Below are 14,087 nucleotides of genomic sequence, written 5' to 3' on the forward strand. Positions count from 1 at the left end.
CAATAGAGCGATGGTTGACCCACTGGCTGCAGTGGCCAGAAGAGCTCATGCATGCAGGGCAAAGCTCCTGATCATGGGCGACTTTAACCACAAGGAGATCGACTGGGAGAACTTGGAGCCACATGGGGGCCAAGATACATGGAGGGCTAAGATGATGGAGGTGGTACTGGAAAACTTCATGTACCAACACTTTATTTACCAAAGGGCTTGCACTAGCTTTCCTTGGGTCCATCGTGACTTATTTAGCAGTTGCAAGCACAAAAAACAATGGATTATTATGAAATGTATGAACTTGCGGGGTGATGGTCACGTGTTGGTAAACAATGGCACACTGAGCGTGAATGGCGTGGGAGACTGGCTTGGTGTGCGCTGTGATGGGTGGACGGGTACCGGACGGTCGCCGAAACACGGGTCTAATCACGAAACTCAAGGCCAAATTTTGCCAAAAAAACTCGCCGAAGGTCGAATTTTACGAAAGTCGAGGCTGCCGAAACTTGAGGGTCCACTGTATTCTTATTCTGTTCTGTTGGAGATCCTCCTTGCACAATTTGTAATTTATATGTTTTTGAAATTTAAATAGCCAAATTAGGAGTGTTTTTTATTTACAGAAAAGATGTCAGCTAATAATTCTATAATTCTTATGAATGTAATTTTATTCTTTTCACTTATCTAGTAAATGGAGTGGTTTTGTAAGTCATTTTTCCTCTCTTCCTTGGTCAGTCCATTACATTTAAAATATCTGACAGTTTGATATAAAACCGGTTGACTACTTAAGATACGGTATTAAAAAAATATACACTAAAGCTCATATGAGGATTTTATTTTTTTTCTTGAGGAAGTGACACTGAAATAGGAAAAAGGTTGATCATATCACCCAGCGAGTTCCGAGTGACTTTAAGTTGTTCGGTCAAAGTTTGATGGGCTTTCTTACTAATTCTTGTATCTTTATAGATTGTTGAATTGACTGGTCTTGCAAAATCTTGCTGAAGTTTAAGTATTATGTAGTTCTTTATGAGGTACAAAGACACTTATAGTAGAGCAATGTTTATTAGCGAATTTTTTGGTCAAAGGTGAGCTTTTCCATGACTTAAAAAAAAGCTCTTCTTTTAGTAATATGTTGTCCAGTAATAAAGCCTTGCTCTGTTACAAGTGTGTGTGCATTACTCTACTTGTCTACATTTTGCTTTCCAAACTGTTCATCATCAGTTTAATTACCTGGTACATGTGATTGAAAAAAATAACCAAGAAAATTGACAAAGTATGGGAAGGCAATATTACATGAAAGAATGTTATGTATGATGAGAAAATGTAGCCTGCTGTTATGTGAGCACATATTGCAGTGTGTTTATACTAAACTTTTTAATTAATATATTTATTTGTTGTCTAACAGAAAGTGTTGGAAGAAATTGTGAATGCAGATGCTGGTGCTCCATGTTCCCAAAGACATTTTAAGAAGAAACAGTTTATCGACCAATTAAAAAAAGCCCTGATACCCCACAACACTAGTAGACACCTAACGGAGGCAGCAGCTGTAACTTGTGTCAAGTTGTGCAAGATTGCAACCTATATTAATATCAACGACTCTAACAATGTAGTCTTTGCTTTAGTGCAGAGTGTTATTAGTGAATTGAAGGTTAGTTTTTATTGTGCTTTTGTTTGGCTTGCAACCATGGTATTTGAATTCCTTAGTTCACCTTGTTCTATCAGTAATAGCTAAGTGTTTTGATTTAGTTAAATATGTGCTGGTGCATTTAGATTTTTTTCGGTAAATGTTGAAATACTTATATAAAACAATTTAAAAATGTTTCACCAGGCCAGCATTTTTAAGCATGCAATAACTCCTCTTATAACGTGGTGCATTATGTAAATTAACGCTGGGTAAAGAAGAACATGAAGAAAATAGGGTTACATTTCAGATATCTACAAATTTGCCAGTCATTTTAGTTTAATATTATACTAAACAAAAATTACTGCACAACAATTTACCTTACATTCTGTTATTATTTACTTCAAGCATTTACAGTGAGTGGATGTTTAAAGTGGGTATACTGAGCAAAGTTGGATGTAACCAAAGTTGAGACTGATCAATAGATATTAGATAGTGTGTGAGCATTATTGTAAGCCACATTTCCTTGCCAAGTTGTACCAAACATATAGGAACTCACTATATATACACCAAATGAACATACAACAAAGATACAAGATGCTATAAAAAAAAATCCCCGGTCTTGAATTTTTGTGTACTTCCTGGGTGAAATATGGCAGTGGCATAGATCTTGCTGTGCAGTACACTCCATTGTGAAGTAGCATGGCGAGTTTCAGTGCATATTCAGTCATTCCATTGAGATTAGATGGGCAGATTTTGTTGTTTCCAGTGCATTGTTGTCATTTTTTGTGTGACAGAATGTAATCTTTTAAAAGAAAGAACAGCATGCATGTGTGAAATTCTGTTTCAAGCTCAGTAAAATGACTATTGAAACTAACAAAATGCTTCAACATGCATTTGGTGATAAAGCAGTGGGTTAATTCAAAGCAAGATGAACATCAGTAGATGGTGAGTGCTCTGGTTGTCATTCAGTGTCCAAAACAGATGCCAACATTGAAAAATGAAGAAAGGCTATTTATGACGTTTGTCGTCAAAGTATCCAGGACGTTGCAAGTGTTGTGGGAATTTATTTTGGGTTATGTCAAAGCATTTTAACTGAAAATTTGAAAATTAGGTGAGTGGCTGTGCAACTTGTACCCTGCTTGCTGACTCAAGACCAGAAAGATTAACTTTTGAGGATTCTTGATATTTATCTTCACTGAATACAATATTCTCTTTGAACTTTCCTTACAGGTGTTTAATATATGTAAATTAAACATTTTTAAATCTTATAAATTTTGGAAAGAAAAATTGTTCAAGGTAGTAGGTTGGTAGGCAGCAACCACTCAAGAAGATACTACCATCCTACCAAGTGAGTGTAAGGAGGAAGCCTATATTTTCTTGTACATGATAGTAGGATTGCTTATGTCTTTTTTCTGTCTCTTAAACATGCAACATTTTGGGTACATCTTCCTACTTCTACTTACACTTAGGTCACACTACACATGCATGTACATGTTTATGTATACACACTCATCTGAGTTTTCTTTGATTTTATCTTAATAGTTTTAATTCTTATTGCTTTCCCTTTCATATCAGTGGGGAAGTGGAATAAGAATTTTTCCTCGATAAGCCATCCATGTTGTAAAAGTCAACTAAAATGCTGGGAACACTGGGCTAGTAACCCCTTTTCCCATATAGTTTACTAAAAAGAAAAAGAAGAAAACCATCAGAGTGAGATGTTTGAATGTGCATGGATGCTGTGCGAATGATGAGTAAGAGATGATTGTGGATGTTATGAGTGAAAAGAAGCTGGATGTCTTAGATTTAAGTGAAGCAAATCTGAAGGGGATAAGAGAGTTTCAGTGGGGTGAAATAACTGGGATTAGGTCAGGGGTTTCAAATAGAGTAAGAGCTAAAGGAGTAACAATAATGTTGAAGGATAAATTTGGCAGGAAAAGAGGGAATATATATGTATAAATTCAAGGATTATGTGGAGTAAAATAAAGGTTGGATGTGAAAAGTGGGTTATTGTAAGTGTTAATGCACCTGGAGAAAAGAGAAGTGTAGAGGAGAGAGAGAGTTTGGGAAATGTTGAGTGAATGCGATGGAAGTTTTGATGCAAGTGAGAGAGTACTTGTGGCAGGGTGACCCAAAAAGGAAAGAAAATCCCCAAAAAGAAAATACTTTCATCATCATTCAACACTTTCACCACACTCACACATTATCACTGTTTTTGCAGAGGTGCTCAGAATACAACAGTTTAGAAGCATATACGTATAAAGATACACAACATATCCCTCCAAACTGCCAATATCCTAAACCCCTCCTTTAAAGTTCAGGCATTGTACTTCCCATTTCCAGGACTCAAGTCCGACTATATGAAAATAACCGGTTTCCCTGAATCCCTTCACTAAATATTACCCTGCTCACACTCCAACAGATCGTCAGGTCCCAAGTACCATTCGTCTCCATTCACTCCTATCTAACACGCTCACGCACGCTTGCTGGAAGTCCAAGCCCCTTGCCCACAAAACCTCCTTTACCCCCTCTCTCCAACCCTTTCGAGGACGACCCCTACCCTGCCTTCCTTCCCCTATAGATTTATATGCTTTCCATGTCATTCTACTTTGATCCATTCTCTCTAAATGACCAAACCACCTCAACAACTCCTCTTCTGCCCTCTGACTAATACTTTTATTAACTCCACACCTTTTCCTAATTTCCACACTCCGAATTTTCTGCATAATATTTACACCACACATTGCCCTTAAACAGGACATCTCCACTGCCTCCAACCGTCTCCTCGCTGCTGCATTTACCACCCAAGCTTCACACCCATATAAGAGTGTTGGTACTACTATACTTTCATACATTCCCTTCTTTGCCTCCATAGATAACGTTTTTTGACTCCACATATACCTCAACGCACCACTCACCTTTTTTCCCTCATCAATTCTGTGATTAACCTCATCCTTCATAAATCCATCCGCCGACACGTCAACTCCCAAGTATCTGAAAACATTCACTTCTTCCATACTCCTCCCCAATTTGATATCCAATTTTTCTTTATCTAAATCATTTGACACCCTCATCACCTTACTCTTTTCTATGTTCACTTTCAACTTTCTACCTTTACACACATTCCCAAACTCATCCACTAACCTTTGCAATTTTTCTATAGAATCTCCCATAAGCACAGTATCATCAGCAAAAAGTAACTGTGTCAATTCCATTTTGAATTTGATTCCTCAAAATTTAATCCCACCCCTCTCCCGAACACCCTAGCATTTACTTCCTTTACAACCCCATCTATAAATATATTAAACAACCATGGTGACATTACACATCCCTGTCTAAGACCTACTTTTACCGGGAAGTAGTCTCCCTCTCTTCTACACACCCTAACCTGAGCCTCACTATCCTCATAAAAACTCTTTACAGCATTTAATAACTTACCACCTATTCCTTATACTTGCAACATCTGACACATTGCTCCTCTATCCACTCTATCATATGCCTTTTCTAAATCCATAAATGCAATAAAAACTTCCCTACCTTTATCTAAATACTGTTCACATATATGCTTCAATGTAAACACTTGATCTACACATCCCCTACCCACTCTGAAACCTCCTTGCTCATCCGCAATCCTACATTCTGTCTTACCTCTAATTCTTTCAATTATAACCCTACCGTACACTTTTCCTGGTATACTCAGTAAGCTTATTCCTCTATAATTTTTACTGTCTCTTTTGTCCCCTTTCCCTTTATATAAAGGGACTATACATGCTCTCCGCCAATCCCTAGGTACCTTCCCCTCTTTCATACATTTATTAAACAAAAGTACCAACCACTCCAACACTATATCCCCCCTTGCTTTTAACATTTCTGTCATGATCCCTTCAGTTCCAGCTGCTTTACCCCCTTTCATTTTACGTAATGCCTCACGTACCTCCCCCACACTTACATTCTGCTCTTCTTCACTCCTAAAAGATGGTATACCTCCCTGACCAGTGCATGAAATTACTGCCTCTGTTTCTTCCTTAACATTTAAAAGTTCCTCAAAATATTCTCGCCATCTACCTAATACCTCCATCTCCCCATCTACTAACTCCCCTACTCTGTTTTTAACTGACAAATCCATACTTTCCCTAGGCTTTCTTAACTTGTTTAACCACTCCAAAATTTTTTCTTATTTTCATTAAAATTTCTTGACAGTGCCTCTCCCACTCTATCATCTGCTCTCCTTTTGCACTCTCTCACCACTCTCTTTACCTTTCTTTTACTCTCTATATACTCTGCTCTTCTTATAACACTTCTGCTTTGTAAAAACCTCTCATAAGCTACCTTTTTCTCTTTTATCACACCCTTTACTTCATCATTCCACCAATCACTCCTCTTTCCTCCTGCCCCCACCCTCCTATAACCACAAACTTCTGCCCCACATTCTAATACTGCATTTTTAAAACTATTCCAACCCTCTTCAACCCCCCCACTACTCATCTTTGCACTAGCCCACCTTTCTGCCAATAGTCGCTTATATCTCACCCGAACTTCCTTCTCCCTTAGTTTATACACTTTCACCTCCCTCTTACTTGTTGTTGCCACCTTCCTTCCTTCCTCTCCCTCTCTTCTACACACCCTAACCTGAGCCTCACTATCTTCATAAAAACTCTTTACAGCATTTAGTAACTTACCACCTATTCCATATACTTGCAACATCTGCCACATTGCTCCCCTATCCACTTTATCATATGCCTTTTCTGAATCCATAAATGCAATGAGAACTTCCCTACCTTTATCTAAATACTGTTCACATATATGCTTCAGTGTAAACACTTAATCTACACATCCCCTACGCACTCTGAAACCTCCTTGCTCATCCGCAATTCTACATTCTGTCTTACCTCTAATTCTTTCAATAATAACCCTACCATACACTTTTCCTGGTATTTTTTTATTATTTATTAACACACTGGCCGATTCCCACCAAGGCAGGGTGGCCCGGAAAAGAAAAACTTTCATCATCATTCACTCCATCACTGTCTTGCCAGAAGGGTGCTTTATACTACATTTTCCAAAATCTCTCTCTCTCATCTACAGTTCTCTCTTCTCCAGGTGCATAAATGCTTACTATAACCCACTTTTCATATCCAACCCTTATTTTACTCCTTATAATCCTTGAATTTATACATTTATATTCCCTCTTTTCCTGCCATAACTTATCTTTCAACATTATTGCTACTCCTTCTTTAGCTCTAACTCAATTTGAAATCTCTGACCTTATCCCATTTATTTCTCCTCACTGAAACTCTCCTATCCCCAGCTGTGTTTCACTTGAAGCCAGGACATCCAGCTTCTTCTCATTCATAACATTCACAATCATCTCCAGGTCTCTTTGTAGTCCTGTCTGATCCTCATCTGATTTAATTCTCATTATTAACTTCACATCTGCAAAAAGGGACTCTGTCTGTGTGTGTGTGTGTGTGTGTGTGTGTGTGTGTGTGTGTGTGTGTGTGTGTGTGTGTGTGTGTGTGTGTGTGTGTGTGTGTGTGTGTGTGTTTTTATTTATTTTTGAACCCTATGAACAAGTTTAAGATCAAAGGGTTAATTATTATATACATAGAGTGAGTAATACAGGTCCTCCATCACAAATCCGGCATCATTGGGACCTGTACTGTGCCGGATTACTGAGCTTACCTGAATACAGAGTGGTTAGGTTAGAATACACTTAATAAAATTAACCAACTTATGCAAAAATCGAACATTTCCGGTACTTTGAGCTCAATTTCAGGGTACTTTTCATCAAGAAAGCAATCAAAATCATTTCTATTTCTGTAATATATCTTCCATTCTATCAAATGAGTCCAAAAAAATGAGAATACAACCATAAAAACCATACGAAAATATGCTACAAAGAGGCGGCTAATGGCTAAGAAGTGAACTCCCTTACTTATCATCCGTCTTTTTTATTTTTGTTGTACGTTAAGAAGCATCTTTCCATCATACATTGCCCAAATTTCAATGAGATTGCCCAACAAACAACCGAGAAAAAAAAATATTTACCGAAAATCATATATGGCAAGCCCAAGCCAGGTACTGGAAATAAGTCACCTTGTCTGACTTTTCTGGGTTATCCTAGGTTCTCTATACATATGCTGCTATGTATGATAGTCTGTGTAACTGTACAGTGGACCCCCGACATTCGATATTAATCCGTTCCTGAGAGCTCATTGAATGTCGAAAATATCGAAAGTCGAATTAATTTTCCCCATAAGAAATAATGGAAATCAAATTAATCCGTGCAAGACAACCAAAAGTATGAAAAAAATTTTTTTTATCACATGAAATATTAAGTTTAATGCAACAGAATAATTACAATAACAATAGATTAATAACAATAGAATAATTGACACTTACCTTTAATGAAGATCTGGTGGTGATTGATGGGATGGGAGGAGGGGAGAGTGTGGATGGTGTTAGTGTTTAGAAGGGGAATCCCCTTCCATTAGGACTTGAACTGGCAGCCTCACCATGCCTTACCACACTGTGTATGCCACTACGATTCTTAAATCTTTCAAATCAACCTTTGCTGGCCTTAACTTCACTCACATCACCACTAGTTGCAGGCAATTTCTTTACCAAATCATCATGCACTCCGACACACGCACTCCACTTTCGTACTTTGCAATTATCTCTTTCTTCATTTCAATAGTCATTAGCACCTTTTTTTCTCGAAGGGTTGGCACTAGAAGCTTTCTTGGGGCCCATGGTTACTTATTTTGCAGAAACAAGCACCAAAAACAGTGATAATATAGATAATATGGAATGTACCGAATGTATCCTTAGATGCGCGCACACTGGCTGGCTTGTAAACACTGGCGCACACGGGGCAGTTTAGGCCACACGTGGACATGTCTCGTACGAATCGTATTGAATGTCGGGTTTTCCATCGAATGTCGAGGCAAAATTTTTGCGTTAAAATGCATCGAATGTTGGATTTATCGAATGTCGATGCCATCGAATGTCGGGGGTCCACTGTATTTGTGTATACCTTAATACACTTATTTACTTCTAGTCTGTCAACTGAGTACAAGTAACTGCCTATTCACTTATTTCAACTACCCAATAAAGTGGTCAGAAATTGGCAGTTTGGCCGATTTCACACAAATTTCAACAGATGCCAGTTTCAAAATAGGGTCCAGAATAAACAATCCAGACATTCCTGGCACTAAAATAACATTTTCTCTGTTCATTAATCATGGCTCCAGGCCCCTCTTGTATTATTCTTGCTTACCATTTGGAATTTTTATTCACACAAAAAAATAGAAGATTTACTGTTATGTAGACTACTGCATTATTGTAATACTAATTGTATAAATAATGTCAGCCCGGACTACGTATTGAAATTTGGACTGGCAGGCGGACAGGTATTGAACGGTGACATCATTTGTTTACTCTTGAGCTTCGCTAAAGAATAGAACATTTTCCCTACTGTGAGCGCAATTTCAAGGTACTTTTCGTCATGAAAGCAATCAAAATCATATCTGTTTCTGTAATATATATTTCATTCTATCAAATGAGGTGGAAAAAATGAGAATATAACCATAAAAATACAAAAATATACCGCTAAGCAGCCACTAATGGCTGAGAAGTGAACTCCGCTATTTATGGTCTGATTCCTTTAATTTTTGGTGTATGTTAAGAAGTATCTTTCCATCATACATTGCCCAAGTTTGAATAAGATAACAAAAAAAAAACTGAGAAAATAATAATAATAATAATAATAATAATAATATCTTTATTTACTACATGTACAAGGTATACAGGCCTAGCTGACGTCAGTGACATGCTGCTATATAGAAAACCGCTTGTTATGCAGAGTATTTCAAGAAAATTAGGTCAGTGTCCCAGGATAACACCCACACCAGTCGACTACACCAAGGTACCCATTTTCTGATGGGTAAACATAGACAACAGGTGTAAAGAAACATGCCTAATGTTTCTACCCTGGCTGGGAATCGAATATTTTCCAAAAATCATATATGGCTAACCCAAGCCAGGTACTAAAAATAAGCCACATTGACTTTTTTGGGTTATCCTAGGTTCTCTACACACATGCTGCTATGTGTGATAATCTATAACCAAATTCTGTAAACTCAGCATTGTAATACTTATAGAGAATAAAGTTTGAATTGAATTGAAAAAAAAAATAACTTTTTTGTTTCAGGTATATGGTGCAGTACGAGTGTATATCAGTTAGCCCTGTGCTACACTCTGTTTTCTCTAATATAAGCCCCAAGACAGGGATAGGAGAATGGTATTTGTATACCATATCCTCTTCATACCTTCGTCGAACTGCTCGGTGTTATGCCAAATATTGTTTATTCTGGAGTATTTAACATGTTTTATGTTATTTATATTGTTTCTTATGTCATATTAGATCAATTGTGATAGGCAAATAAGCTGTAGTGTTGATATTAGCGTAATAATAAAGCATATTCTCCTGCATCATGAGACTGAGCTCATGACAACCAACAGTGGCTTCCAAGCCACCTTATCTTTAATGGATAATGTACTGTGTCGGTGCTTTAAATAATGAGAAGCATTTCTTTTATTCATTGGAACCATGGCTAGGGCTAAAAGTAAGCTGGTTAAAACAATAAATGGAGAAAAAGAAATTGGAATGACTTATGCAGCAAGTAACGCCACCAAACAGTACCAGCAGGTTGGTGTGGCGACCCTGGAAATTTGAAATTATGCTAGCCAAAATTAGTGCCGAATAACTGAAGGAACCGAATAACTGATTGCCGGATTTGTGGTGGCGGACCTGTATAAAGATTTTCATGTTCTCAAATTATTTGTGCTTTTAAAATTATGTTGCAATAAAATCATGCTTTGTGAAATTGCTCTGTAAGGTAGTTTACTGTCAATTCTTTGTTTTACTTTATAATTAACAATAGGATTACATCATGTCTAGGACATTGACTTGTGTACATACTCCAAAGTTTGGTACATTGAAGTTTGGAGTGCTACAGTGTCAGTATCATGTGTATACAGAGAGGTTTTGTAGTCATTGGAGTCTTTTTATTCTTAGTCTTTCTTTTTTGGAGGTTTTATAAGGCCTCTTAATAAGTTTCCCTCTTTATAATCAGTAATTTTGGGGTAGTGTTTAACTGTAGAATGTGTTATATTTTGAGGATTTTTATCTTCTCATTTTTTAACATCACTTTCTTATTTGTTCTGCAGAATTTGCTCTTCAATGTTGCCAAGCCTTTTTCTAGAGGTCAAAATTATATATGTCAAGATGTGGACCTTATGATAGATTGCTTTGTCTCACTCTTCCGGATTCTTCCACACAACAACGAGGCTCTTAAAGTTTGTCTTAATCCCAATTCTCCATCAACATATCACTTCGTACTGGTCAGTTCTCTTTACAGGTGAGGATTTTAGAGTTCATTTTTGAATAGTATATATGCATATATTTTTTTTTTATTCTAAAATCAGTGCTGTATAAGAACTTATTAGCTAAAGAATTCTTCTGCATTTCTAAAGCTGTTGTAATTAGTGAGAGAGAGAGAGAGAGAGAGAGAAATAGAGAAAAATAGAGAGAGAGAGAGAAATAGAGAGAGAGAGAGAGAGAGAAATAGAGAGAGAGAAATAGAGAGAGAGAAAGAGAGAGAGAAATAGAGAGACAAATAGAGAGAGAGAGAGAAATAGAGAGATAGAAGTAGATTGTTTATCTTCACTAAGATTTGAAGTGCAAATACAAGTATGAAGTATGGGAAAAATACTCTTAGCAAAGTTGCACACTTGAAAAAGATGTAATTGTTAAAAAAAAGTAAATGTGGCAAAAGATGGTAGACTCTGTTAACAGTGTGATAAAAAGTCCGAAAGACTAAAAGTGTTTTGTAAATATTAAGAAAACATTATAGTAGGTTTTGAAAAAGATCTTGTTGAAGACATAATGACTTTTAAGAGAATTACAGACTATAAGCATGTTTATATAGGTGAACTAGGCCATTACCACAAATACTGTATATTTCACAGTCATACTCAGGCCAAAAAGGGGAAGGATGGTGGTGGTATTGTTTTGTTAGGAATTGCCATATTCATCCTTAATTTATCTGTGGTTACACTTCAACTTCTGATTTCTGTGTTAATCTTCAGAAGAAAATTTGAATTAACAGCATTAACATTACTCTTCTAAATGAATTAATACAAAATTATTACTCAGCTATACAGTAGGGCCCCACTTATACGGCAGGTTAGGTTCCAGACTACCGCCGTAAAGCGGAAATGGCCGTAAAGTGGAACACCCTTTTTTTCCACTTATAAATGCATACAAATACTAGCTAACAAGTTTACACTAACATATATTAAGTTAGCAATAGAACTAGGCATCAAAAAAACAATAAAAAAGTACAATACACACATAGTGCACTCATTACTTACCTTAAAATATTTATAGTCTAAATCTAGGGTGAGACAAGTAGTATTTATTGTAAGAAATCAAGTGTGGTATGTATGGTAGTCAGCCGGGCTACCATACCAGGCCACATAATATTCTATTACATTTAAGCATCCCAGAGCGATAAAATGCATATACAGTTTACTTATTACTTACCTTAAAATATTTGTAGTCTTAATCTAGGGTGAGATGAGTAGTATTTATTGTAAGAAATCAAGTGTGCTATGTATGGTAGTCAGCCAGGCTACCATACCAGGCCAACCCACCCACACATACTATTCTATGATATTTAAGCATCCCAGAGCAATAAAATGTATATACAGTTCACTGATTACTTACCTTAAAATATTTGTAGTCTTAATGTAGGGTCAGGAGTAAGTAAATGAGATAAAACGAATAAATGAGAGAGAGAGAGAGAGAGTGCATAAGGGAGAACAGGCGCAGAGTTATGTAAACAAACCAGGTGAAGGTAAATTTTATAAATAACAAAGTGTACACGTCTGGTTTGTGTACAAGTTACATTGTGTACAAGTTGTCTCTACATTGATAAGGTAGAATAAATAAAGAACACTTCCATTCTCATGTAACATCATTTTGAGAAGAAATGACGCTCTGAGTGAAGGCAATTGAAATAAGTCACTCTGACTTTTTTGGGTTATCCTGGGTTCTCTACACATATGCTGTTATGTATGATAATCTATGTAACTGTATTTGTGTATACCTGAATAAACTTACATACATACGAAAGGAATAATTTTCTACAGTTACCCCCAGTAACACATTTTCTCTTATGTTAGATTAGAGAAAATGTTATTCTTGGCATCACTTGTACAAATTATCTGGCTACCACATCTCATATTTATGTTTATTTATTTTATTGTGGGGTGTATTTATCATCTTTATATGTTATGTATTGTGTTTATTATATAATTTTGAAAAAAAAATCATGGATGGATTAATGAAAATGTGTATATTAACGTAATATATGACATTTAATGAGACTCGGTGATTATTATTATTATTATTATTATTATTTATTTTATATTATCACACTGGCCAATTCCCACCAAGGAAGGGTGGCCCAAAAAAGAAAAACTTTCACCATCATTCACTCCATCACTGTCTTGCCAGAAGGGTGCTTGACACTACAGTTTTTAAACTGCAACATTAACACCCCTCCTTCAGAGTGCAGGCACTGTACTTCCCATCTCCAGGACTCAAGTCCGGCCTGCCGGTTTCCCTGAACCCCTTCATAAATGTTACTTTGCTCACACTCCAACAGCACGTCAAGTATTAAAAACCATTTGTCTCCATTCACTCCTACCAAACACGCTCACGCATGCCTGCTGGAAATCCAAGCCCCTCGCACACAAAACCTCCTTTACCCCCTCCCTCCAACCTTTCCTAGGCTGACCCCTACCCCGCCTTCCTTCCACTACAGACTGATACACTCTTGAAGTCACTCTGTTTTGCTCCATTCTCTCTACATGTCTGAACCACCTCAACAACCCTTCCTCAGCCCTCTGGACAACAGTTTTGGTAATCCCTCACCTCCTCCTAACTTCCAAATTACGAATTCTCTGCATTATATTCACACCACACATTGCCCTCAGACATGACATCTCCACTGCCTCCAGCCTTCTCCTCGCTGCAACATTCATCACCCATGCTTTACACCCATATAAGAGCGTTAGTAAAACTATACTCTCATAGATTCCCCTCTTTGCCTCCAAGGACAAAGTTCTTTGTCTCCACAGACTCCTAAGTGCACCACTCACCCTTTTCCCCTCATCAATTCTATGATTCACCTCATCTTTCATAGACCCATCCACTGACATGTCCACTCCCAAATATCTGAATACATTCACCTCCTCCATACTCTCTCCCTCCAATCTGATATCCAATCTTTCATCACCTAATCTTTTTGTTATCCTCATAACCTTACTCTTTCCTGTATTCACTTTTAATTTTCTTCTTTTGCACACCCTACCAAATTCATCCACTAATCTCTGCAACTTCTCTTCAGAA

General features: G+C 37.1%; 1 protein-coding gene across 10 annotated transcripts in view; it reads left to right on the forward strand.

Moving 5' to 3' along the window:
• Nf1 (neurofibromin 1) overlaps positions 1–14,087 on the forward strand; it is a 644,633-nt gene that overhangs the window by 101,665 nt on the left and 528,881 nt on the right. For all 10 annotated transcript variants that reach the window (XR_011392599.1, XM_053781766.2, XM_053781772.2 and 7 more), the window contains exons 8-9: positions 1,391–1,633; positions 10,838–11,028. Coding sequence is in view for 9 of the 10 variants with exons in the window: in XM_053781766.2 (XP_053637741.1) it covers positions 1,391–1,633; positions 10,838–11,028 (434 nt within the window). In the remaining variant the exon portion in view is untranslated. The remainder of the gene's footprint in view (positions 1–1,390; positions 1,634–10,837; positions 11,029–14,087) is intronic.

This window comes from Cherax quadricarinatus, chromosome 30, assembly GCF_038502225.1.
Source record: "Cherax quadricarinatus isolate ZL_2023a chromosome 30, ASM3850222v1, whole genome shotgun sequence".
In the NCBI taxonomy this organism is placed as follows: domain Eukaryota; kingdom Metazoa; phylum Arthropoda; class Malacostraca; order Decapoda; family Parastacidae; genus Cherax; species Cherax quadricarinatus.